A 27,954-nucleotide genomic window follows, 5' to 3' on the forward strand; every position below is an offset into this window, starting at 1 on the left:
TTTTTTACAAGTAGTTATTTATTACAATAAAGATAACAAGAGCACTTAGAAAAATAGTCAAATAAAATGGCATCGCCATTTTAATTCAGCCGTTTACAATATTTGGAAAAAATTGCAATTTTGGAATAGTGGCGTATTAATCGCCCAGTGCCTGACGTCCCCGGAGACCGACGACGCTCAGCACCGAGGACGAAGACGCAGAAGAACGTTAGTTTAAGTCTCGAAACGCAGAGAGAGGATCTTGCTGAGCAACTTCCGCACTGGACAATATTACATTTTGAGTTTTTGTTTGTGTCCGTTGCCCTGAAGACGTTGGCGCTTTCTTGGCTATGCCTAAAAATGAAAAAAACATACGAGGGCATTAGAAGTTATTTACCTACCTACCTAAATAATAGCGTAATTCAAAACCGTCTCTAAATCTTGCAAAATCAGATTTCAACTATACAATAGGGTATTATCACTCGGGAGGAATATCGGATTTAACCTACTCTTCAAATAAATGATTTTTTAAAGATTCTCCTAGTGTTTATATAAACCCTTATAAGGAATATTTTCATTCATTATTTTCGTTTGGCAAATAAGGTCTCTCGAAAACGATCGTTTCGTAAGTTGGTAATAAATTTTGTCACAGAAGTTCACGAGTAATGCAATCATTTTAATGTTGGTAATGTCACAGGCCACAGATAGAAATATAAGGAGAGTAGTCTTTGCATATTATCTTAAGCCCCCCCCATACCCAGTCCATACTCAAGTTCCAGGCACTGACAGATGAAAGTGAAAACGGATTACATCTTACATACCGAATTTCTTTTGTTATTTTATGGTTTTCAACCTCTTCTAAATATTAATTTATTATGATAATGATAAATTTAATTATCAATTTAACATGAAAATTATAAATCACAACTTGTAGCGTTTGATAAGTGACAGGACGCCGTAAATGTAAACAAATGACACATAGAAAAAGGAAGCTATCTACAATACTCTATAAAATCCATAGACATGGATGAAAAAAAAATCCGATGACGTCACAAAACATCCGAAGACGTCATACTTGATGACGTCACGAATTGTTTGTTTTTGGCACCATTCAAATTACTAGAATTTAATCCTTTATATCTCCCTTATTTCTTAACAGATTTTAATAAGATGATTATGATTTTTTAGATTAATTTATTAGCTAATAATAAAAAAACCTGATAATTGCCCATTTGACACCGCAAACTTAGCATTTTCCATTGAGTTGGTGAAGCATAATTACAAATCTCGCAATTCTTTTTTCAAAGTTTTTCGCAAATATCTCAGTAACTCCTTCCTACCTAATTTTATTGAACTTTAGGAGAAAAAAATGGCACGAATATCTCGAAAATCAAAAAGACGCAATGAGCCTGTTTCAGCCGTGTACATTTCAAATACATTGCAAAATTTATACAATGATATTAAAAAATTATATGTTATATAAGTACAAAAAATATTTTTTTACTCCAAGGTATTTTGTAGACCCTTATTAATTTAATTTGAAAGAAAGATATTAAAGAAGATATTTGGTGCTGTCAACCAAAACGGAGTGTGGAGGAGACGGTTTGATCATGAATTAGAGGCACTGTATGGCGAACCCAACATTGCGCAATTCATCAAAATAAGAAGATTACAATGGTCGGGGCATGTGCACAGAATTAATGATAACCGCACCCCGAAAAAGATTCTTTATACCACTCCGGAAGGCAGACGAAGCAGAGGTAGACCAAAATTAAGATGGCTGGATAGTGTGGATAATGACGAACTGGAGAAGAGCCGCAGGGTGCAGGGAGGAATGGAGACAGATTCTGGAGGAAGCCAGGGCCCCCGACGGGCTGTAGTGCCACTGATGATATTAATTTAAAATTGTAAAAAAAATAGGTGATATTTCACAAACAAACAAACAAACTTCTGCATTTATAATGTATGAAATGGATATACCAATTCCGTGTATTTTTTTTATCAAACCTCATAGAGAATAAAACGCCAAATACAATAATGAGAAAATAAAAGCACCTGTAAATTACTTACTTGATTTTGATTTGAAGATATCGCCTTCATCATCATCATCAAACAAAGACCCTGATTTGTTTTTGCTGCTCCCGATTTGTTTGACATGCGCTACCGGCTTAAACAATTCATCCTCCGAATCACTTTCTCCAAACAGCTTGTTTCTTTTCCCAACATCGGTCTGTTTCCTTTTATCACTTTTGAACTTTCTTTTTTGATCAGTCTTGGATCCGAAAAGGGCAGAGTCACTGTCCGAATCATCGAAAACAGCTTTAGAAACTATCTTCTTAATTGCACCTTGACTCTTCACGCTTTGCACACTTTCGATCTTTTTTTTCTCCTTGGGTTTCGAACTTAGGAACAGATCTTCGTTGGACCCATCGCTGAACAGCGATTTGGACTTAGGTTTCAGCTTTGTAAAAAGATCATCCTCATCGTCATTTTCTCCAAATAACCCAATGGCTTTTTTTTGTTTTGATTTAGCCGAAGCTTGTGCTATAGATGATTTCGGCTTGAATAATAATTTATCCGACGTTTTACTTATTTTTTCTTCAGTTTTTACAAGTTTTTCATCAAAATTTAAATAACCAGAGCCCTTATCAAATACACCAGTTTTTTCTACTTTTGTACTGTCAATTTTACTTTTATCAGCAAGTAAATTTTCTTTTTCTTCAACTTTGGCGCCAACACCATACGAAGAACTTAAAATGTCAATACTTGGCGTGATGTCCTTATTGACTTCTATAGGTGATGTAGGAAGAGATGCTGTGAAATCAGAATCGATATTATCTGCTTCATCAAAAGAAAACAGAATGTCGGCAGTCGATTTACGAGCCGATTCCTGCCTAGCCTTCCGCGAAGGAGGGCGTCTTTTGACTTGGATTTTAACACGGTCCTTTGACAAACTATTGCTCAACACAGAATCCAGAGAATTTGGTTCATCTTCAAAACTGACGCTGCTATTCATGTCTATTCCCTTTGCTTCGTGTTCGGTTACATTACGTTCTTCATTAATTTCTTTGACTAACTTTGGTGAAACTCCAGGAATTAGAGCTTTGACATTAATATTAAAATTATTTTGAAGTTTTCCGACTGTTTTTGTTGGCGATGTATCCTCTGATTTAATGTTTTTAGATGAACTAAAAATACCACCATCTATTTCTTCAGTCGTATCTGAAAAAATCTTTGCTTTTTTCGATAATGTGGCTTTTATATCGCCAATAGAAGAACTAGTCACAATATTTGTAACTTCTTTGAAATCTTCTTTGACCGTATCCGTCTCGGCTTGATTAATTAGTTCAGACACATTTTTACTTTTTATTTGTTCAGAGAAATCACTTTCTAAACTTGAAGTTGAGGATGCAGCTACAAGTCTTGAAGGATCTGGCATTTTTTTCGCTAGTGGTTTTTCTTTGTCTTGATTACCAATTTTTGGTTTTCCGGTCAAAATATCAGGTTTTGGTTTTGAGGTGTCATGTAAAGACAATTCTTTATCTTTTTTTATAGCAATATTTGGTTTCGATACATTAGCTTCTGTTTCATTTTTATCAGCCTCTGTTTTTTTTTTAACAATATTGGGCGTGGTTTTCTCAATGTCTTGTGTAGGTTTAACAGCCTCTGGTTTAGCTTTGATAATTTCAGGTTTAGATTTTACAAATTCTGGTTTAGTTTTATCGATCTCTGGCAAAGGGGTCTCTGTATTAACTTCAGTAATTCCAGATTGAGGTTTAACAATATCAGGGTTAGGTTTACTAATCTCCGGTTTAGGTGTTTCGACACGAGGATTACTGTCACTCATGTCTGGAGTAGGTTTAGTTTTACTTATTTCTGGCTTAAGTTTGTCAATTATTGGTTTAGTTGTGCTAATCTCCGGTTTATCAATGTGAGGTTTACTATGAATTTTTGGGTTCGATTCATCAATTTTTGGTTTAGGGGTACTAATTTTTGGGTTTGATTCATCAATTTTTGGTTTTGTGGTACTAACTTTTGGTTTAGATTCAACTTTAGGTTTATTATGACTGATTTCTGGTTTAGGTTTATCAATTTTGGGCTTTACTTCACCAATATTTCGTGTGGCTTTATTATCTAGTTTAGACTTTAAATCAATATTTTCATCCTTTGTCAAATCTGGATCATCTGATAATATTGATACACCTGTATCGGGTGGTGAAAATTCTTTGATTTTATCTTCTACTCCAGAACTAAATAACGTTGATTCTGGCTGTAATCCAAAATCTTCAAGCTTTGAAGAACTAACATCCATTTTGTTAACAGAAAGATCCATGAACACTTTCATAGAAGGATCTGTTCGGACTTCAAATGGCATTTTGAAATCACCAACAGGTTGTGATAAAGTTTTTGAATCAGCAACGGGCAATTTGCTTTTTGACAGCGTAGAAAACAAATCATCATCATCAGAAATATCGTCAAATGGCTTTTTAACATCAGATTTTAATCCATCATTAGAAACAGTTGTTGTGTTTTCTTCCTTTTTATCAGTTTTGATGACATTCACCGATTTGTAATATGGGTAATCATCAAACATATTCGTGTCATTCTGTTCATCTTTAGCTGGGTCATCAGGAGCATCATCGAGATCTGGCGGTTCGTCATCAAATAATCCGACACTCGCAGATTTCTTACTTTTCTCATTACTTTTGGTCACAGTGTCTAAGAATCCACCCGCATCTGCCTTAGTGGTTTTCGTGATGTTTCTTATGGTGGAAAAGAGATCGTCATCTTCGTCATAATCGAACAGAGAATTGACGTTTCGCGGCTCGGAAATTGGGATCTCATCATCCAACGGAGGTGGGACATTGTCAAACAAACTGCTGTTTTGCACTTTTGGTACGGATATATTTTTCACAGGGCCGAACAAATCATCTTCTGTATCATTGGCAAAATCATCAAACAAAGAACTACCCTGACTTTTGTTTTGGTTTCCAATATCATCATTTGATTTAGCGTCAAATACGCTTGATTTAATCTTTTTGATACTATCAATATTCAAATTACTATCTCGTTCATCATTTTTGGCTGTTTCTTCTCGGTGTTTAAGTTTCTCATCAGTAGAATCTGCATATTTTATTTCACTGTCACGCTTGGGTATTTCTCTGTCCGATCCGCTGCTAGAGGAATCTCTTCTTTTCTTAACAAAATTGCTGGCGGCCATGCTATTCAGACCGGACATTATATTGGGATTATTCCCAAACATTGAAACTCCACCAGGTGGCTTCTGTATGGGGAAAGAGAAATATAATTGAGCAAAAAAAATCGAAGCATTCTTTCTAGTTAAATAATTGAAAATATAATATTAATATTTATTTACGCTAAGAAAATGATGAAAACATATTACAACAGAGAAGAAGAAAATGATGAAAACATATTACAACAGAGATGAAGAACATTAAGGAAAAGGTAATATAGAAGTCTAGGCATCTACAGGGCTTATGACCTGTCAATGGCTGGTTTAAGTGGCCACTATAATGGCTGGTTTAAGTGGAACATTAAGGAGAAGGTAATATAGAACTATAGACTTCTATATTACCTTTTCCTTAATGTTCTTCATCTCTGTTGTAATATGTTAATATGAACAGCTCCCCAGGGAGTTGAATCCAGTCCTTGTCTACAAAAATTTGGACAAACTCAAAATATTGTTGTTAAATGATGAAAAGTTTACTAAAAACAAACTATTATTTCTATACGTAACACGCAAACACAGATAATCGGAATGATGTACAGTGAAACCTCTTCGTTCCTCGAATAATCGTTTTCTCAGATGTGTCATTTATTTCTTCCAACTCGGAAATAATTTCATATAAAACATACAAAAATTGATCGCATCGATCGTTTCTCTATCCACCATTTTACCGCATTCATCGTTTGAATTACGATGCGTATTTGACATATTTTGTGTATGTTCTAATGCGCAGAACGTTCGAAAGAGGAAGAGAGATATAATGACAATTAGAACAAGTTAAGGTTTCTGAAGATTATTGGCTAAGACTCGATACACAGACGAATTTCAACAATTTTGTACGAATTTCAACAACGTATGGGATAGAAACTATTGAAAGCTTGTGTGACGCAAGGTTGAAGGAGACAGCTGAAGAGGCCGATATTGATGAAGAGGAGCCGCTGGTCGGACCTTCATTTTCAGAAGCATGCACTATCTTCGAAAGATTAAAAACATTCTACTACTCGCATTCAATAACTGATGCCGAAAAAAATATTATTTGCAAAGCCGAAAATATAATGTTGACTTACGGGAATAAAACAGTAAAAAAAAACGTCGATGAAAGATTATTTCCAATGCAATAAACTTGAATATTTTTTTTGTTTTTGTTCTGCTTTCTAATTTTGTTAAAATACATTTATTTACACCTAAAACTTGTATCTTTTTTAGAATTGTAACCCGCCAATGGTAATGCAGATTGCCAGGGCGGTGTCTTCACCCGATCTTATCTCCTCGTGTATTGACCTCTTATTCCCGCATTCATAGTTTATTTCAATAAGTCCCTTTAAAAACGATAGATAGAGGTTTCACTGTACTAACTTATATTTACATATAAGTTATTAATTTAATAAAATACTCGGTACACTTCCACTTATTTATTTTGACCAATTAGCGCTTTCACCCTCTAATGGGCATCTCCAGACTGGTGAATATTATACAGTGTAAGGATAATTTATATAAAACTTAATATTATCTTAAGTGTAGGTACATTTAAAAATAAGTTGAGAAAGATACAATACGCAATATTTCAATGGAACAGAGTGAGACCAATTATTGAAACATGTGTTGGCGGTGTATTTTAAGAGAAGATTCTATTCTATGAAAAATATTTATTGTTTTATTACAATGTCCAGGGTCCAACTGAGGGGGCTAATAAGGGTGAGTTTTTGAATTCTATCTGCTGATTTATTAAAATTCTATCGCTATTCTTTTTTATCCTATTTCTTTCTAAAATTTCCAATCTATCAAACTTTTGACCTTTATGTCCTTCACAACAACAACAACAACAACAAACCATCACGCCGTTTCCCCGTAGGGGTAGGCAGAGAGGATAGAACGCCATAACACTCTATCTTGGCATACAGACCTCGCTTCCTCTACATTCATACATCTTCTATGTATAAGAAGAAGATGTAAGAAGATGTCCTTCACAACAATAAAATTTCAGCTCTTTAACTTCACTAAAATCAACAAATGGAAGAATTGAAGAAATATGGATGTTCAAACATAGGCAAAATGGTGAATGCTACACAGTGTGTAAAGTGGCCACATAAACCAGCCAATGACAGGTCATAAGCCCTGCAAATGCCTATACTTCCATATTCCCTTCTTTAAGGTATTTTCCATCCCTGTAGTAATGTGTTAGCAAAAAAGTTCAGTTTAAAAAGTTTAAAGTCAAATAAATGTTGCGTGTTACTCAAAATGGATAAAAAGGTTGTATGAAAAAAGCAAGATAAGACAACCCATTTTTACAAATACGCAATTTTTCAACTAAACAAGCGCCAAATGCTAAGATTCTTATAATACTTAATAACTTTGGGCAGTACTGAACTTCTTCATATATATTTTGGAACAAAATGGCAGTTCAAAAATATTAACCTTTGGAATCTCTTCTACAATATCTTCTTTAGTTGTTGTCTTTGGCAGAACCGGATTCTTCTTAACTTCTGAAGATTTCTTCGGCGGCATTCTCATGGAAGCAAATAGATCTTCAGCATCTTCTATCGGTTCAGTAAACAGTGGCTCGGTTTGGATTGGAGAAACAATCGGTTCCACTTCAATTTTTGATTCAACTTTTTGCTTTATTGGCTCGCTGAAGATGCTGGCCTGCTAAAATATAGAGAAGTTTAGCTATCTACATATTTTTTTTTCTTATTAAAATCAAACAAAAGGTAAAATAAAATTGTAACTGGTTCATTATCTGCATCTCGGCGTACCATGCTGGATATGAGCTTTCTATACAAAATTGTTAATAACGTAATTGATAGCCCAGAAATTGTTGGAGGCATTTCATATCGAGTCCCTGTCCGTAGAACTCGTCAATCTGTACTCTTCGACATTCCTAACTCAATGACTAATTATTTAAAAAATAGCACTCTACGAAGAATACAGATTACCTATAATGACAGTTTTAGTGACATCGACATACTACATTGTAAATACCATATTTTTATCAGATCAGTTAAAGACATTTTAAATTTATCTCCTGCTTGACTTTTGACTTTTAATTTGATTTTTAATTTTGTCTTTCAATTTTAACTTTTTAATTTTAATTCTTAATTTTAACTTTTAATTTAAACTTTTAACTTAATTTTAATTTAAACTTTTCATTTTAATTTTAACTTTTACTTTTAATTTTAATCATTTGATTTCAACTCTTAATTTATTGTTAGTAGTGATTTTTTTAACTATTAAATTGAAATGTTCATGGAGGCAGAGAGAGAGGGAGTAAAGTAGAGTAGCTTTACAATGTCTTCTCCTTTTTATGAACTTTTTATGTAATATTTTTATTTTTACTTTTTTAGAATTAAATTATTTTTCCCCTCTCCTCCTGCATTCATAATAAATTAGTGTGAAATCTGTAATTGGTCTTACTTTTTAAAATTGTTCTTTTGTACCTTGTTTTATATAAAGACTGTATGATTTCATTAATAAATAAATAAATTTGACACATTTGCAGACACATTTTTCTCAAAGAATCCACTCGTATGGACACATATTATGACATTATTATTTTTTGGAATATTTTATTTCCATTTGCAATAACTATTCTGATGTTGCTGGTAAATTTAACATTTATTTATTTATTTATTATTTATTTATTTATTTATTAACGGACATTGTCCATGTATACAATTTATAAGGTTTAAATATTACAATAAAAGAGTAGTTTAAAACATTTAAAGAAAAAAGAAAGAAGCATTGACAAACATAAGGGACATCGAGACAAGATCTGGACTATTTATTTAGTGCTCGTTTAAATCGTTGTAAACTTAAACCAAAAAAGTCCAGATCCTGTCTTGAGTTAACAATACGACAAAGGCGGATCATTGGAGAATTTAGGCCATAGTTTGTTCTATGCTGATCGATGAACAGTACTTCATTGTTTCTCAATCTACGAGTCGGAATATTGAATTTTACTTGTCCCAGTAATGATGGAACATCGATTATACCATTTAGTATGCCGAACATATATATGGAGTCAATATTAGTTCTACGTTTTTGTAGACTAGAAATATTTAACATTGATTCTATTTCAGCATAAGAATAATTATCTCTCTCTAGTCCAAGCATCAACGCTATTTTTCGAAGCAAGCGATGTTGGACTGATTCAATGTGATTTATGCGATTGACATAGAATGGAGACCAGACCACTGAGGCATATTCAAGAAGAGGGCGAACAGTTGAGCAATAAAGAGTTTTGATTGTACGGACATTAGTAAAATCAGAGGATATTCTGTTAATGAAGCCAAGTAATTTCAGTGATTTATTTACTGTATTATCTATATGCTCGTTGTATGTCAGTTTATAGTCCAAAACAACTCCTAAATCTCTGATGGACTTGACTACATCAATTTTGGAGTTTTCTAATAGGTACTCGAAGGAAATTGGTTGTTTTGTTCTATGAAATGACATTATTTTGCATTTTTTAATATTTAGTTCTAATTTATTGACTTTACACCATCGGTTAAAAGAATTTATGTCTGATTGAAGAAGAAAGCAGTCTTGTAAAGTTTGAATTATTTTGAGAATTTTGTTGTCGTCCGCGAAGAGCCAAAAACGAGAGTAAGAGAATGATTTAGCAACATCATTAATAAACAAATTGAAAAGCAGGGGTGCCAAATGAGCAACATAAAGTATAGTTTATATAAATCGACTCTTTTTAATTATTTCAAAGATGGTGAAATGTAACTTACATTTGTCAAGCTATAGTTATTTTAATTATTTATTTTATTTTATTTTATTAACATAAACGGCAAATCTGCCTTTTACAAATATTTATAATACTAACGTATTTGGCTTAATATTTTTTTTAAAAACATGAATTTCCTTATACCCAAGATTTATAAAAAAAAATTAAACCTTAAAATTATACAAGATTAATATTTGAAAAATTAACCTAAAAATTATACAGCATATTCAGTGGAAAGTTTAAATAATAAAACATTCTACAGTAATACAACAAGAAAATCATAAGTACTGTTTAATACAGCTGGACAAAGTGAACAAAAAACTGTATATATTATGAAATGCATGAATAAATAAATATAATTACCATTCACCATCTTTGAAAAAGTTCAAAAGGTTTGTTCTATAGGAACAATACCCTACACTAAATATATCAGATACGTGAGAATAACTATTGCCGAGTTCATGAAGTCTGTTTAATACGGCATTACAAGTATACACTGTCTGTGAATTGTTGCTACGAAACGGTGGCACCTGTCTAGTCATTCTTCCAGGCACCCCGAAGTTAATGAGAGATAATAGTTCAGGGCAATCCCATATTGAATTTACAATTTTAGTTATGTACCTATACGATATTTTTTAATTTTTATTTATTTAATGCACAAAATACACAAATTTACATAGACACAATTATATGTTTTTTATGTCCCGACTTGTTAGAAAATTCCGTGTTAAGTCGGGACTCTTCGATATATAGATCAAAAATATTTATTTACATATTAAAACAATATACAGGTAATCAAAACAATATGCAAAATACTCAAAACAATATGCAAAATACTCAAAACAATATACAAAATATACAAAATAATAATAGAAAAATATAAATAATAAAAATTTATACATGTCGAAAAATGGAATGTACAAAAGTTACGTATGACAACATAATACATACACATATACGTATATGGGTAATAATGAAGACAGCAGCAATGTTATATATTTATTCCCGAAGCAATCTCATACAGTGGTCTCTACCCCTCGATACAATCCAATTATGGATCTTCATCTTAAATATAGACGTTGTTTTGGAGAACTTAATATGTTCATCCAAGACGTTGAACACTCTCGGAGCTATATATGAAAAGTGTCTCCGAGCAAACATCGTACGCGTTCTCGGTATTAAGAAGTTTAGGTTACGCGAAAACCTCGTGTGGGCATTCTGTTGGCAGTTGGGACCTCCTTGGGCGTTGCTATGCGTTATCTTTATTTACTTTGCCACTGAACCCCAATACAAATTAATGCATTTGCCTACCTTGTACTGGGATTCTTCAAACCTTAATGTTCAAACTTCTCTCTGTTTGATCGGCATTTGTCGGTTCTTGATTATAGATTCATACGATAACATGACACAGTGGATTGGAATGACTTATTGATGGCTAAAATAACTTGTTAGCGATCGCGCTGAGTACTTTCGGTGACAGTTCAATTGTTATAGGGCCAGAGAAAAAGATTGTACCCACAGTGGCGGACCAAAGGTCTGTGGTTCGAATCCCACTTTACCCCAACTTGATTCCATTTTCTAATAGTGAGTTATTTACAACTCGTTGAAAATGGCCCTCAAAATTAAATATTTGGGTAAATCATAAGAACGCAAATATTTCTTTTTTACATAAAAAAAAAAAAGTAGTTTAATCGCAACATTCACACTAGGGCTCAGTAGGTAGCAATAAACTTGACACAGCAACCTAGTAAATGTGCAATACACAATAAACATAGTACATGTGGCGCAACCAATGTTCGTCGGTGTTTACATTTTGGCACAAAAAATTCGATTTTGTCTAATGGAACAATTGAGGATAAATCTGTTAACTTCCTATTGCAATCGCCCCCCTGGAGAGCAGTGATGAGCGAGGAGCCTGGTATTTAGGTAAATTATATGAATGTTTATATGTCTTTTTAAGTATTAAAAAAAAAATCCCAATAAAAGGCATACCTTTTCTGTAGTTGGTTTCTTCTTAAGAGAAGCAAAAAGATCATCATCGCTGTCGTCATCTCCAAAAAGTGACACTTTCTTTACAAACTTGTTCTGATCTGTAGTTTTTGAATTGACCTCCTTACCCAGTTTATCACTGGGAATATTTCTCTCTTCAATTTTACCACCAAAAAGATCAGAATCATCAGTATCATCATCAAATAAACCTCTACCAGCCTTTTTACTGGCAACTTTTGGCCTATCATTTTTAATATCGTCCGTTTTCTTTTTTATTTCAAAGCTGGCATCGAGATCATCAGCGCTGTCATCGAATAACCCTTTACCTTGAGAAAATTCACCGCTGCTTTCATCGAAAAGGCCTTTGGATTTAGTATTAGCATTATCTGCGAGTGTGGATTTGATTTCAGCTTTTTTAGGAGGTTGCTTAGAGGCGAAAAACTCGTCGTCTGAATCGTCAAAAGCACCTTTTGGTTTTGTTTTAACTGTTTGTTTTATATCTTCGTCTGATTCGTCAAAGAGTTTTGATGTATTTTTAGATGACTTAGATGTTTTTTTAAAGTCAGTATCTTCCTCACCTTCGTCGGGTAAATCATCGAAAAGGCCTCCGTAGTTGGACTTCTTGGTACCAAACAATCCAGACTTGGTTGCAGACTTGGCAAGGGGTTTGCTGGAAAATAGTCCAGTATCTTCTTCATCGTCAAAGTCAGCAAATAAGTCTTTATCTTCTGAATACGGTTCATTATCTTCTATTGGAGGGGGTTCGTCTAAGAATATATTACCCGTGATTCTCTTTGTTGGTAGATTAAGCACAGGATTGTACATAGATTTTCTGGCATCGCGGCTTGTATTAGCAGACGGCTTCCCTGAATCGTTTTTGGAACCAGCAATAGTAGACGGTGGCTGAATATTTCCTCCGAGCTTTCTCGCCAATTCCGCGGCAAAATCAGAAGCATTTGGGACCTTTTTTACTTCCTGGATAAAAAAAACTCATGTTTGTGAATTATTCTGATGAAATTTTTGTTTATTTATTCAGGATAACTACTATAGCGCCATCTTTGTGAAAATCGCCTCAAGGGTGCTGTACAAAAAACATCGTAACAAGTCTTTCATTTATTCATTGGTTTTTATTCAGATATTTAGAACATTTCAGAAAGAAAACCCAATTAATTCTAAATACAATAATAGATCACAAATTATAGTAGATAGTTATGTTATTAAAATAATATAATCAAATGTAAAAAGAAATTAAAAGTTAGAAAGTGCTATCCTAAGGGAAGGCCCACTGCTGTGAAATATGTCGACATCCGAGGCGATGCGATTAAGTAGCAAGATTGCTCTACCAACCAGCATAACCATTGGCAGGTTGATTCTGCATCGTGGTAGGTAAATCAATCGATACTGTCTTTGTCGAAGATAGTTATCAGGTACGAACAGACCTACATCCATCAGAATTTCTGAGTTATGTATGCGACACCCAAATGAACGTCCCTCCTCCTCCATAATGACTGACAGCCTAGCATCCCCAGTAAAAAGTCGGCTGGGAAGAGCCAAGGATAATATCCACACTCTTTAAGGTACAGTCTTGCAGCTACAGAGGGCATGGGCAGTTGGGATTCAGTTCCCCGTTTCCAATGATACAAAATTTCAGTTACATACAGAAGCTACTACTTCACAAAAGTCAACAGATGGAGAGTTGAGGAAATGTGGATGTTCAAACATGGGCAGAATGGTGAATGTTACACAGTGTGTAAAGTGGCAACTTAAACCAGCCAATGACAGGTCTTAATCCCTGTAAATGCCTAGACTTCCATATTCCCTTCTCAAAAATGTTTTCCCTCTCTGTTAAAATAAAATTTAAACACTAAATTACCTTTTTATTATGAATAGAGGTGGTATTTTCTGCTGAAGCTGCATTTTCTTCATCTAAAGGAGATTTGGGATTAGAATTTATTTTTGCGACTTCAAAATCGGTTGTGTCTAAACTATTATTTGTAGAAGTAGATGTCTGAAACACAAAACAAAATAAATAATTATTCAAAGATTGTTGCACCTGCTTGAGTCCTTATAAATTTTTCACATTGCTTTCGTATTCTTAAAAAAATTAATTATTACTATTATTTATTTATTTTATTTATTTATTTTATTTATTTACTTTATTTACTTTATTTATTTTATTTATTTTATTTATTTTATTTATTTTATTTATTTTATTTATTTTATTTATTTTATTTATTTTATTTATTTTATTTATTTTATTTATTTTATTTATTTTATTTATTTTATTTATTTTATTTATTTTATTTATTTTATTTATGTTATTTATTTTATTTGTTTAATTTGTTTTATTTGTTTTATTTGTTTTATTTGTTTTATTTGTTTTATTTATTTATTTTATTTATTTTATTTATTTTATTTGTTTTATTTGTTTATTTTGTTTATTTTGTATATTTTGTATATTTTGTTTATTTTGTTTATTTTGTTTATTTTGTTTATTTGGTTTATTTTGTTTATTTTGTTTATGTTATTTATTTTATTTGTTTAATTTGTTTTATTTGTTTTATTTGTTTTATTTTATTTATTTTATTTATTTTATTTGTTTTATTTGTTTTATTTGTTTTATTTGTTTATTTTGTTTATTTTGTTTATTTTGTTTATTTTGTTTATTTTGTTTATTTGGTTTATTTTGTTTATTTTGTTTATTTTGTTTATTTTGTTTATTTTGTTTATTTTGTTTATTTTGTTTATTTGGTTTATTTGGTTTATTTTGTTTATTTTGTTTATTTTGTTTATTTTGTTTATTTTGTTTATTTTGTTTATTTTGTTTATTTTGTTTATTTTGTTTATTTTGTTTATTTTGTTTATTTTGTTTATTTTCTTTATTTTCTTTATTTTATTTATTTTATTTATTTTATTTATTTTATTTATTTTATTTATTTTATTTATTTTATTTATTTTATTTATTTTCGTTAGTTCTATGATTAACATAGTCTAATATATATTTACAACTCAATATTTACATCTATACTTATTCTAACATTATTTATCACTATTATACACTTAATATCCTTATTTATAATATTAACTGTTTCATATGTACATTTTCATTAATTATATTCACTATTTACACTATATACTACCTAATATTTTTCACATATATACTTTTTACATTTAATTTTAAATATATTTACATTAATTTCATTTTTTATGCTTTCTGGCATTTCCTCAAATAGTTGTGTTCCCTTGTACATAAGGCAGTTCTGGGACATTGCTTTTGATTTGTTTAATTTGTTTAATTTTAAATTATCTTTATATACATAATTCTTCTGTACCTGTGATTTCACTGAACTCCTAAGCGGCTTAAACGATTTACGTGCGGTTTTCAGAGAAATATAGATCTTTGCCCTGTACGTGCTCGTAGATATTAAAATCTTCGATCTAATACGCAAAAAAGAAGTAAGGAGCATAAATGTTTTATTTATCGATCTACCACAGTTGCATTCGAGGAGAATGCATTTACAAAAAGATGTAAAGATGTTGTTTTTTTGTGCATAAAGAGGGTTGTTTTTGAATTTACAAACAACATTAGTTTTTTGTGGATCTCAATCAGATTCTTTCCTTAAATTCCTTATAATTTCTACTCATTTATTTCTTTTTACTGGATTTTTGGTAATACTAAAATAATATTAAATTCAATACATTAAAAAAAAAACATATTCCTACATAAGTACACCCCTCTGTTGGTGAGAAGACCGGAGTTTGATGTTTGCAAAAAGAATGCCATATTTAAAAAATATTTTTTTTATGTTTTGGAATTGAACCATAAACAAGTACCTAGGTACCTACTTAAATTCAATATTTGAATATTATCAAATTTTAGTTTCGGAACTTAATCACAAACAATTACCTAGGTGCCTACTTATCAATGAGTCTTTTTCCAAGGTAATAGCAGGCAAGCCAAAGTACGGGCAGGACGTCTGTAGAGAGCGCTAGTTATTTTATAACTTATCAACTACCATTTTTTTAAATCTCCAAATTACTTAAAAGGATAACCTTGTTGATAGGATGACACTCTTGTGGTCCCACCACACGCATAGCATCACCTTCTTATTCGTCAATCCTGGCTTTGCGACTGTATCTGGAGATTCTGATCGCTTCTTCCTCGACTATTTCCGCAGCACATTGTCGTACGTGATCCATTTCTCATCTCCAGTGACCACTCCTTTTAACAGTTGCTTTTTTAAAACTTTTTCAACGGCTCATTTCGTGCAGAAATTCGGTTCATTAAATTTTTAGCACTCAGTTCATGCGGCACCCACTTATCAAGCCTCTTGACCAATCCAGCGGAGTGTAAATGGTTTAAAACAGTAACATGACCAATGCTCAACTCCTGAGCAATCTCACGAGTGGTCGCATGTGGATTTTAAGACTTTTTTTATTATTTCGTCGACTTTTTCCGTGATGGGCCGCCCAGAGCGAGGTGCATCTTTGACATTGAAATTTCCCGAAGGAAACGGCTTTAGCCATCGTTGCGCTACACGTGTTGTTAGAGTATCGTCACCATAAACTGAACAATTTTTTTCACGGGCCTGCGACACATTTTTGCCTTTCAGTAAGCAAAACTTCAAAATACCACGAATCTCCTCGCTCGACACGTTCATTTTCAAAATGGAATAACTTTTACACGATTGGTCAAAGCGAAGTTTTATTTCCGTTAAAATTATTATTTGAAATGTCACCTTCCCAACGCGAGCCTATTTGTTAAAATCGGTACAGTGTTGCCAGAGCAAATTAAGTTCAACCCCATCTTTTAAAAAATATTGGTTTCCGTTGTCCTCTTCGCTATACCAGAATCAATTCCCTTTTTATATACCAACTTGTAAAAACAATTACACCTCGAATTCATTCATTAGACGTACCTGTAGAAATTACGAGTATAACGGACTCAGTATTGATGTAGACATTTCTAACTGCATGTTGCATGTGTACAGAAAATTTCTTCATGGAGTTGATTATTTGGGATAGTTGCTGAATGTGCATCTTGAGTGGTTTACGCTATGTATATGTGACGCATGTAATGTATATGTTTGTGTATGTTTTATATGTGCGTTCATGTGTGTGTGCGTGGATGGCTCGGAGTGTACATTCGGTATTTTTATTTATCACCAATGACAACCTGCTTCGAAAACGCAAATGTCAACAATTATTATTTTCTCACTTGAGTTTCTTATCTATTTTTTTTTTTGTCACATTTGGTGTCTTTTGCATAATTTTTGAAAACTTAATTAATCTTTTTATGTTAGTAAATCGTTGTTTTTAATACTTTTTATGTATGACTGAATGTTTTCTGAAAAAAATAAAATTAAAATAAAAAAATTACAAAAAAATAAAATCTTACGACAAAATACAAAACTACTTTTTAAACAACCTAATACATAAACACATTAATGAAATTGAAATTGAAATACTAAAGTTGCCGCATCTTTGCGGACACATTTGTTTCGTAGCATCTACTCATAATGGCACATGTTTTGAATTTCTTATTTTAAAAAAATATTTTACTTCCAATTAGCCTGTAATTGATGGTTTGAAGTAAATTTTATTTGATTAACATACTGGGATACTTTCGCTGCGGACTGATTTTTATAGCGACACAATATTACGTAGCCATCTCTTCACTACCAATGTTTTTTTAACTGACAGCAATAGCCGTCATAATCGAGCTCGCCTACTTTGATAAACGTACCATTGACGAAACAGTTTCATCTTTCGGCGACTTTTTCGGAATGGACAAGGACATCTGTCCCTTTTTGTCGGCGACCCTTTCGTTTCTCGTCCGCTCCGTAACTTGAGATTCTTCTTCAGAGCTGAGGAATTCTCCGTCATCTTCCGGTTTCAACTTTCCCTCGTCCTCGGAATCACTCTCCGAAGAACACTCTTGAAGACCTGAAAGAAGAAAAGACATGATATCTGTACCTCAGAGGCAGACGGATGCAAATCCAAACGCCAAATGTTCAACAATAGCCTAAAGAATCTACTTTCTCTAAGAGATTTCTAATAATTCAGAACATTAATTTGTATTTTCAATATCTTAATACATTAATTCTTTTATTGTAAGACTTATATTTCTTCAAAATTAATGTACATGATCATAAACTACACTCCTTACTACAACTGTCACCAAAATTCTCTTGAAAGAGTCCAAAAAAAATTCTTACGGTTTATAAATTTTAAACTTAGAATCAGTCATGAATTTTTAAATTACGATTTTTTACTAAAAACATTAAATTTGTTAAAACTTAACAATAGAAGAAAAATTATAGACCTTTTAAATTTATTCAAAATTGTAAATTCAATATGGGATTGCCCTGAACTATTATCTCTCATCAACTTCAGGGTGCCTGGAAGAATGACTAGACAGGTGCCACCGTTTTGTAGCAACTATTCACGGACAGTGTATACTTGTAATGCCGTATTAAATAGACTTCATGAACTCGGCAATAGTTATTCCCACGTATCTGTTATATTTAGTGTAGGGTATTGTTCCTATAGAACAAACCTTTTGAACTTTTTCAAAGATGGTGAATGGTAATTATATTTATTTCTTCATGCATTTCATAATATATATATTTATAGTTTTTTGTTCACTTTACCTAGCTGTGTGAAACAGTACTTATGATTTACTTGTTGTTTTACTGTAGAATGTTTTATTATTTAAACTTTCTACTGAATATGCTGTATAATTATTAGGTTAATTTTTTTAATGTAAATCTTGTATAATTTTTGGTTTAATTTTTTTTATTTTTTATAAATCTTGGGTATAATATGGTAATTCATGTTTTTAAAAAAAAAAAGAAAAAAATATTGAGCCAAATATGTTAATATTATAAATGTTTGTAAAAGGCAGATTTTCCGTTTATGTTTATAAAATAAAATAAATAAACTGGATATGAAAATCTAAATGTCATTTCATTGAATTCTGGATTTGCATCCGTCTGCCGCTGAGGTACAGATATTAACAGCAAAAAGGCTCAATGTGTCATAAAGTCAATTTTGCAACAGAGTTTTTAAATGAAAAATCAGCATAACGTTTTTTAAAATCAATTATTAAGACTATTTTTTTCTGCTTATCGATTTATTTATTTATTGATGGACTTATGCAGTCCATTCCAACGATGGTAAATACAATTTCTTATAATAAATACAGGTACTTTTCAAATAAAATATACTAAACAAAATAAAGTTAGGATAAAAAATAAAAAAATTACTACCTCAAGACAAGATCCGGTCTATCTTAGTGATTTTTTAAATCCATAAAGACTTACACCAAAAAAGTCCAGATCTTGTCTCGAGTATATAATGCGACACAATCGGGACATTGGTGCATGCAAGCCATAGTTTGTGCTGTGTTGATCAAGGAACAGCACATCATTGTTTCGCAACTGGCGGATAGGAACATTGAATGCCACTTGTTCCAGCAACTTGCTTATAGTCAGCATTACACAGTTTAGTAAATCTCTAATAAAGTTTCGCAGTCAGACCCTGGAACACTGTGTATATGTATGAAGAAAACTTTAAAAATGGACCAGTATATTTATATCATCCGTATACACTTACCTATGTGCCATTTTTTCTGCCATTTTGTTGAGCCAATGAGGTATGGGAGAGATGTTTCCGAGTATGTGTCTTTAGGGCGTAAAACAATTCTGAAAAAATGTATACAAATTGCATTCATTGTATATATTATAATATAATATATTGTTGTTTAGCTAACATCACCGCAAAAGTTAATTTTACTATATGACAAAAAAATCTTAGTTTATTAAAAAGAAGAGGAGTTTATTTATTTATTTATACAGGAACTTTAACTAATGAACTATACACAAATTACAAAAATACAAATATGAAAGATCTTAGAACTACTAACTATAGTTGACAAATTACAAAATCAGTCTTATTTTTATTTTTTATGTTGTAAAACCATCTTTTATTTTTTATTATTTTATTAATTTTTCACGCCCTTTTTACATACATAAAAGTTATACAAAACATGAGTAGATAAACAACATAAAATTTTAAAAATACGATATAAAGAAATAAAAGTGTTTAGAAGTAGAGTTGGTATAAAAAAAGAAGATGAGTAAATAAGAAGCATAAATTTAAAAAAATACAATATAAAGAAATAAAAGATAAAACAGTGTTTACAAGTAAAGTTGGTATAAAAAAAGAAAATTTAATGTCGACCTTCCCAGGAATCGAACCCGGTACCTCAAGTATGGTAGGCGAATTCGCCGACCACAACACTTTTTTTAGGATTTTAACCTGAGAGCAGCCATCGAGTCAAAAACACTCATCCAGGATTCAGGGTCTATTTCATAAAGAGAACTGTATTTTACGTCCGCCAGGACACGGAGACACACATACATTCTCATTCAAATATTCCAGCCGGTTAAATTTTTTCACGTTTCATCTTTCGAGTTTTAGACTGCCATGTACATTTAAAAATTCTGAAATTCAAATAATTAAGCATACAGTAACCTTTGAGTGGTGTCTTCTGGTTCACTATCGGACTCGCTATCACTGTCCGGAGATATATGAAGGCGTTCGCAGAGCCCTTCCAATTTCTTACAACTTCTGCTGACGGCTTGCAGTATGAGCTCTCTTCTCTCCGCTTCTTCGACCTCTTTGTTCTTTGTCGGAGTCGATTGAGGCTAGAAAATAATACGTATATAAAAAATATGTATCTCTGCTCTCCCTTGTGTCAGGGCAAAACAAAGAATAGAATTATGTGTGTAAAAACTCAGTCTCCGCTGATCTGTTATTGATCCAAAACTAAATAAATTACTTACATTTATTATTGAAGTATCTTTGGTAATGAGATTTTCCGTAATAATTTCTACATCGTCTTCTTGCACCGAGCTCTCCACAAACTGAGTGTTACTAAGTCCCATAAACCTGAAATAATGGCAGAAAAATACCGATAAACACTTACAGTTACGAACCGGGGGTTTAGGATCACAAAAATACGTATTTGGGGGTTTTGGATTACAGGGGTAACTAACATCCACAGGTTTAACCCGTGGTCCCCCGAGGATGCGGCTTCTTTTGTGAAATAAAGCATCATATTCACATAGAATGTGTATAGGTGTTTCGTCATCTGCACTGCAAAACCTACATATGCAGGATACAAACTTACACAAATCCTAACAGGACATGGTGGATTCATTAGCTACTTGCACAGATTCAAGATATCTGAGATCAAGACCTGCCCATGCGATGAAGTTACTCTCCAAGACGTCTCCAATCTGTTGATGCAGTGCCCCTTTTTCAGTTTACAGATAATGCAACTGGAGGCGGGATCCAGAAGTCTAAATGAGGATTTACACAATGTTCATGTAGTAATTTGCACTCACTTAAAAGATTACAAAATTTCTTGCCAATTAATGTTAAGCAAACATTAGTCCGTCCAGAGCTTACTTCTTCCACTCTTTGACTATGCGGATGTATGTTATCCAGATGCTAACTTTCAATTACTTGATAAGTTGAAACGATTGCAGAATGTTTGTTTACGTTATTTCTTTGATCTTCGCAAATTTGACCACATAACCGAATATCGCACGCAACTACACTGGCTCAGTATCCGGCATAGAAGAAACATTCACATTCTATCACTTCTTCGCAATATTTTAAATAATCCCACTTCGCCTGTTTATCTGAGAGAGCTCTTCCAACCTCTATCACAACTCGGACTATCTCTTCGTTCTAGTAATGACAGAACCCTTTTAATACCCTTTCATCGCTCTTATTTTCTTGCCTCCTCTTTCACAGTAGTATCTGTCGGTTGTGGAATTCACATTCTATCACTTCTTCACAATATTTTAAATAACCCCACTTCGCCTGTTTATCTGAGAGAGCTCTTCCAACCTCTATCACAACACGGACTATCTCTTCGTCCTGGTAATGAGAGAAGCCTTTTAATACCCTTTCATCGCTCTTATTCTCTTGCCTACTTTTTCACAGTAGTATCTGCTGGGTTGTGGAATAATCTACCCACGAATGCTAACGAAGCCCCTTCTTTATTTACATTTAAGTCAAGATTGAAATGTCACTATCTAAATATTTAAGCTGTTCCTTTATCCTTCTTTTTTCCTTCCCATCCCCTCTCCATTCTTCATAGTATAGTATTAATTTTTTATATTTTTTTAGTAAATCTTTGTTTTTGGTTTTGTATTAAATCGTAAGATTCCATATGTCCATGCACTTGTAATTTTCTCAAACTGAACAGTTTGGGTAGATAGGAAGAAGTTGCCTTAAGGCAATATGCCTGCCCTTATATGTATATATATTTCATATGTATATAAAGTGTTAAATAAATAAATAAAATAATTAGTCATAAGGACTTGTCAAAAGAGGTAACATTATACATGACAGATATAGTAAACGCAATAAAAGGTATCAATGACAGCAGGACACCAAATGCCGAACACTCTTCAAGTGGATCGGAAGGTCTGTTGACGAATGACTACAGTCCGCCTTCTCCTGACGAGTTTCCTGTGGTTTCCTCGTCACTAGAGCAAATGCGGAGAAGCTCCTGAAACAGGCCACAGCCGAAACATCCCACCCAATCTTTACATGTTATAAACATACCAACTAAATAATGTTTTTCATTGAAGTAAATTCAATAGAACATTTTTTTTTGAAGTAAACAAATAAATAATGAAATCACTTTGAAGTAAATATAAACTTTGTACAGTATACTGTACAAGGTTTATAGGCAAGGCAAAAAATAATGCAACTCCCATATATAAAAATAAATAAACAAAACCTAAATCTAAGTGTTTCAGAAAGGTTCATTCATTGCAATGCCCTAGGCTCTAGTGATAACCCTCACTTGGTTACGGCTAAGTTTCACTAGGTCAAAATCAAACCTTTGTGAGGACCCCTTTATTATTTTACTATACAGTGGTGCCTCACACAACGAACTTAATTCGTTCCAGGAGCAAGTTCGTTATGCGAAAAGTTCGTTATGTGAAACGCGTTTTCCCATAACAATACATGTTAAAAAAAATAATTCGTTCTGTAGCATAAAATATGGTAAGATGACATAAAAAAAAGATAAATTTTTTGTTATTATTTTTATTTAGATACATCTAAAAACATAATGAAAAAAACACACATTTTTTAATTTTAAGAAATAATCGAATCTTGCACATCTTCATCCATTTTCCGCTTTTTGGCCGATGGTGCAGTGAAAAACCTGTCCAAAGTCGTTTGTTTCTCTCTTTTCTTCAACATCTGCCGGAAATAACGGACAAGAGTATCGGAGTACAGGTCGTTGATCCTGTTTGCTTCAGCGGAATCCGGATAGTGGGCATTGGTAAACTCCTGAACTGCTTTCCATTTGACCAGGATGTTCTTGATGTCAGCAGTTGGAATTGGTTGATTGTTTGATTGTTGCTCCTCGTTATCAGATGACGCTTCCCTTTGAGCATTGTCCTGCTGTTGGGCCAGAAGTGTTTGGAGCTTTTCAGTTGTCAGCTCTTCTTTGTGTTCCTCAATAAGCTCCTCTACATCCTCTTCAACGATTGCTGCGACACGTGCGTAAGTTAAGCGTACTGCTCAGTGACTAACGACTGCCTGCGCGGAAGGATGCAATAAATCGGCAGTGATCGTGTGAAGTGGGCGACTTCGTTGTGTGAAGCGAAGTTCGTTGTGTGAAGCGAAGTTCGTTGTATGAATCGTGAAATGAACGAAAAGGGAGTTCGTTGTGTGCAGCGTTCGCTGTGCGAGGCGTTCGTTATGCGAGGCACCACTGTACTAGAATAGACTCACGGGTATTATTTTCAAAACATTGTGAAATTAATTAACAATTAATGCTCAAAATTTTAGATAGCAGTGAAAATTGCCAACCAGTTATTTAAAAAAGAAAAATACCTTACCTATTATTAACATTTTTCAAAGACACGGACGCCTTACATAATTCTGTATTCAGGTCTTCTAGTTTGCTGGCTGTAATTTTTGTTTGTGTGATAATTGTCTGAAAAAAAAAATTATCAATTGAAAATGTTTTACAAACGGGTACAATTTTTTTATATAAATAATACACTAAGAAAGGTACAATCGAAATAAACTAAACGAAACACCACACCCAAAAGGAGACGACATCTAATGTTTGTTAACTAAAATACAATCGAAATGTGTAGCAGGATTATAGTCAATTAAATAATATTAAAACACCACTTATAGAAATTGTTATAAAAATGTTATCAGGTTCAACATTATATGGGATACGTAGAGGGAGTGCTTGTTTAAAAGTTTGGTCATACTCAAAATATTGTTGGTAATAATAATGGTTTATTAACAAAAAATTACAATTTATTTATCTACTACATACATAATTAGGTAATAGATTTCTCTGGATTATGTCCAGTCTGCCTAACTAGGCAGAATCTGTTTTAAGGCAGACATTTTTATGCTAAATAAACAATAACATGACTACATACTAGTAAATTTATTATACAGTTATTCAATATTTAATTATACCATTTATTATTTAAGAATGTTTTTAAGTAAATTTTCTGATTTTTCTCGACCTAACCCCAGTAACTAAATTTTTACAAATTTATTTAGTTGAATCCGGGTCATGGTTTTGCAATGTTCGGATAACATATTGAATATTGTGGGGCCCAGAAACCTGAAATTTCTTTGCCCAAATTCAGAGTTTGCGGTAGACCCCATGAACCATCCTCTAGTTTGACTTCTGGTAGTGTGGGAGTGTTCCTTTTGGGATTTGGCAGATTAATTTGCTTTCAAACATAATTATTCTAGAGATATATAATTGCCTTATATCCAAGATCTTGAATTCCTCAAACAACTTGATGCTGGTGTATCTGAAGGGCTTTTTAAAAATGATTTTAATAAACTCACATTGTGAATGTTTTCCAGTATACCAAGAAGAGCTGCATCACCCTCTAAGGACCAGTTGGTTGATGACATCCGGAGATCTTGTAGTGTCCATACTTTGGAAGGAACAGAATCCCCACTCACATCCTAAAAAATTAAAAATGCATATTTTTAGTATCAATTTTTTTTACATCGTATTTGACGTCCATGTATACAGTGGAACTATGGAAGATTTATACGCAAGCAGCGAGGAATAAATTAAGACGAAAACAAACAAACTAAAGACATAATCTCAACAATATAACACATACAAATAATATAATCACTAGATCCTCAACACAAAGACAACTTAAACAAATACAAACTAATACCACTTTCGGAAAAGGGGATTTTGAGTATTATGCAATTAAAATCTAAAATCTACTTTAATTGTCCATTAAAACAATTGGTAACGAGAAAATGTTCTAAAAGGCTATAAAAAAATGGATAGTGAAGCTGAGTAGAAGTAAAATCGATTGTCTTATTCGTCCAAACCAATATCGAATCACCTGTTCCACAAACGTATACTTTATGTTATATTTTTGTTTTTTTATTGTGCGTTTTATAATATAAATAAAAAGGTATACATAAATTAAATACAAACATAAATACGTAACAAATTACAACAGGGATGGAGAATACTTTAAAGAAGGGAATATGGAAGTCTAGGCATTTACAGGGCTTATGGCTTGTCACTGGCTGGTTGGCAAAAATTGGAAAATTGTTTTCAGGCGTTGCCTAGTATGTGAAATAATTCAGTCAGATGAATCTCTTCACAACAATAAAGGTTTCAGCTCTTTAACTTTGCTAAAATCAACAAATGGAAGAATTTAAGAAATATGTATGTTCAAACAAGGCAAAATGGTGAATGTTACACAGTGTGTAAAGTGGCCACCTATAAGACTTCCATATTACCTTATTTAAGGTATTCTCCATCCCTGTTGTAATTTGTTTATCTTAATGGCTTCCGAGGGGGTGAAATCCAGTCTTTTGTCTACAAACATTTGGACAAATTAAATATTGTAATAAATACGTAATGTTTAAAACTGTCTGAACATTTTGTAATTTCTCTCTGTATATTAAGTCTTCTTTGTATATTCTCACATGTAAAAAAATTATAAAGTATATTGTTAAGTGTCCTCGGCACGGGTAACCCCAGCAAGGTCGAATTCTTTTTACTAATAATTATTGTTTATGTGGAAAAAAAAACAACAAAATTTAAAAAATTTTTTTTTAGAAACCCTCAAAATGCAATGCAGAGTAGAGAAAAGTGAGCATTTTCGACACCTTTTCTGTTCGCGTTCAATCGAGGAAATAAAGCTATTAAATTTGCTCGCGATATTTGCGCAGTGTACGGCGAAGATGCCTTGAAATATTGAGTAATTTGTTGTAAAATAACGAAGGAGTATGGAGTAATGAAATTAGTTTTCATTTTAAAAAATAAATAATTTTTCCGCTAGCCTAAAATAATTGTTCGTTCTAAACTAATCAGCATTTTCAATTACCAGCGAAATTGTTTGAGGTAGGCCATTCGCCAATTCGCCAGCAATACTTTTAAGAAACCTTAAAAAAGTGCCAATAATGTGATCTCATAATGCATATTAAAATCATATGACAAAATTATACAGTATTACGTGTTTCAAACTATACAAATGTTGTAATTTACCATTGTTTGAAGGTTTTCCAAGAAAAAACATTAATTTACGAGGTGTGGGAAATTGCTCAACACAAAATCCCAAGAATTACTGTCAAATTATCAAAATAAATATTGAAAACAGAAAGAGAAAATGCAAACACGTCTTTGCAATAATATGTCAAAAATATAAGCCTCTTCCTTTTCTTTTTGGATACCTTTAAGGCGATTAGTTATGATTAGTGAGTCAAGTACTTCACAGCTTTGTGCATGTAGTTAGCAGTTTAATCAATAGATGGCATTGCGTAAATTTAGTTGAAGATGGAAAAAAAAATATTGTTGTGAACATCGAAATCGTGAATTCTTGAATTAATATAAGCAATACTAACTTCACTTAGTTTTTGCTAATTTTAATGAAATAAGGATGAATTTTGCAATAAGAAAGTTGTGTTTTTTTTTTGCGTGTCGTGTATTATCATTAATATGATTTTTAAAGCCTTGTATTTTTTATATTTCTCAGCCCGTGACGTCAACAAGGGGAAGCGTATGTCACGGTACACATATCTACGCTTTAAAATAACGTAGCTTCAGTATGATGTCATAGTTGAAGATAAAATTCTTCCGACCGAATGCAAAGATATACTACCGATCCCCCCACCATCAAGTTTTGATGAACCAGAGCCCCTCGATATTTTATTTACGCATTTTAAGTGACAAAATTTTTAATTACGATTTACTTCAATTTATTTTCATTTTGAGGCTGGCACTTTTTTTCTTAAAAGCCTATTAAAAATATGAGAGAGAAATAAGTACATTTTGAAGTCGAATTAAATTTTGACATAACTGTCAGTTTCCGAAACGAGTGGCTAGATCCAAAAATAATGTCGCTAGAATCTTAAACACATTATGTACAAAAAGTTAAATACATAAAAAAATAATTAACGAGAAGAAAAAAGGTACAGTAAAATAAATTAAATTATAATATCATAAATACGTACCTACGTTTATTTAAAATAAATAAAATACAATGTTACAAGATTATGAAATGATTCCCATTTATTTAAAAACGTGGTTTTTCATGAGAAGTTACTTCGTAATGAATCCGTGGAATTTTCATCATAATCTCGATACATTATTCCGTCAGACGCCCCATTTTTTATTTCCTAGAAATAACACAATATTATTTGGGTAACTGGTTTGAATACTAAAAATATCACGTAACAACAATACACAATCTAACTCCAAGTAAATATCCTTGAACTTTTTTATTTTAATTCGATAAGTACTCACCTACTCGTAATTTGTAAATCTCATTAAAATGCAAATAATAACAAAGGCAAAGCGCTCTGTATTTGGAAGCCGGGCTGAACAAAATCGTAATCTGCTTGAGAACATCCGTTTTTAAAATAACAGGAAATTAAAGTCAAAATAATG

At 32.4% G+C, this 27,954-nt stretch overlaps 1 protein-coding gene across 4 annotated transcripts; it reads right to left on the reverse strand.

The window, feature by feature from the left end:
• On the reverse strand, window positions 1-26,747 carry FAM21 (Family with sequence similarity 21). Of its 4 annotated transcripts, none has more exons than XM_088231579.1 (13): window positions 26,554-26,716; window positions 25,803-25,881; window positions 24,873-24,995; window positions 23,885-23,982; window positions 20,795-20,900; window positions 20,484-20,656; window positions 19,563-19,651; window positions 17,692-17,891; window positions 13,819-13,953; window positions 11,949-12,920; window positions 7,643-7,870; window positions 2,050-5,263; window positions 1-333 (listed from the first exon to the last, which is right to left on the reverse strand). In XM_088231579.1, the coding sequence occupies exons 2-13, from the start codon at window positions 25,821-25,823 to the stop codon at window positions 209-211; spliced, it is 5,484 nt and encodes a 1,827-aa protein (XP_088087705.1). In that variant the 5' UTR covers window positions 25,824-25,881; window positions 26,554-26,716; the 3' UTR covers window positions 1-208. The 4 variants fall into 4 exon arrangements, with proteins under 4 accessions (XP_088087705.1, XP_088087704.1, XP_088087707.1 ...); XM_088231578.1 differs by having other exon boundaries at window positions 7,643-7,873; XM_088231581.1 differs by lacking the exon at window positions 25,803-25,881 and having other exon boundaries at window positions 26,554-26,747.
• Between the last annotated feature and the right edge of the window lie 1,207 nt (window positions 26,748-27,954).

The sequence above is a fragment of the Micrasema longulum genome, unplaced genomic scaffold, assembly GCF_059751315.1.
Source record: "Micrasema longulum isolate JH-2025_06_02 unplaced genomic scaffold, ASM5975131v1 h1tg000894l, whole genome shotgun sequence".
Lineage (NCBI taxonomy): Eukaryota > Metazoa > Arthropoda > Insecta > Trichoptera > Brachycentridae > Micrasema > Micrasema longulum.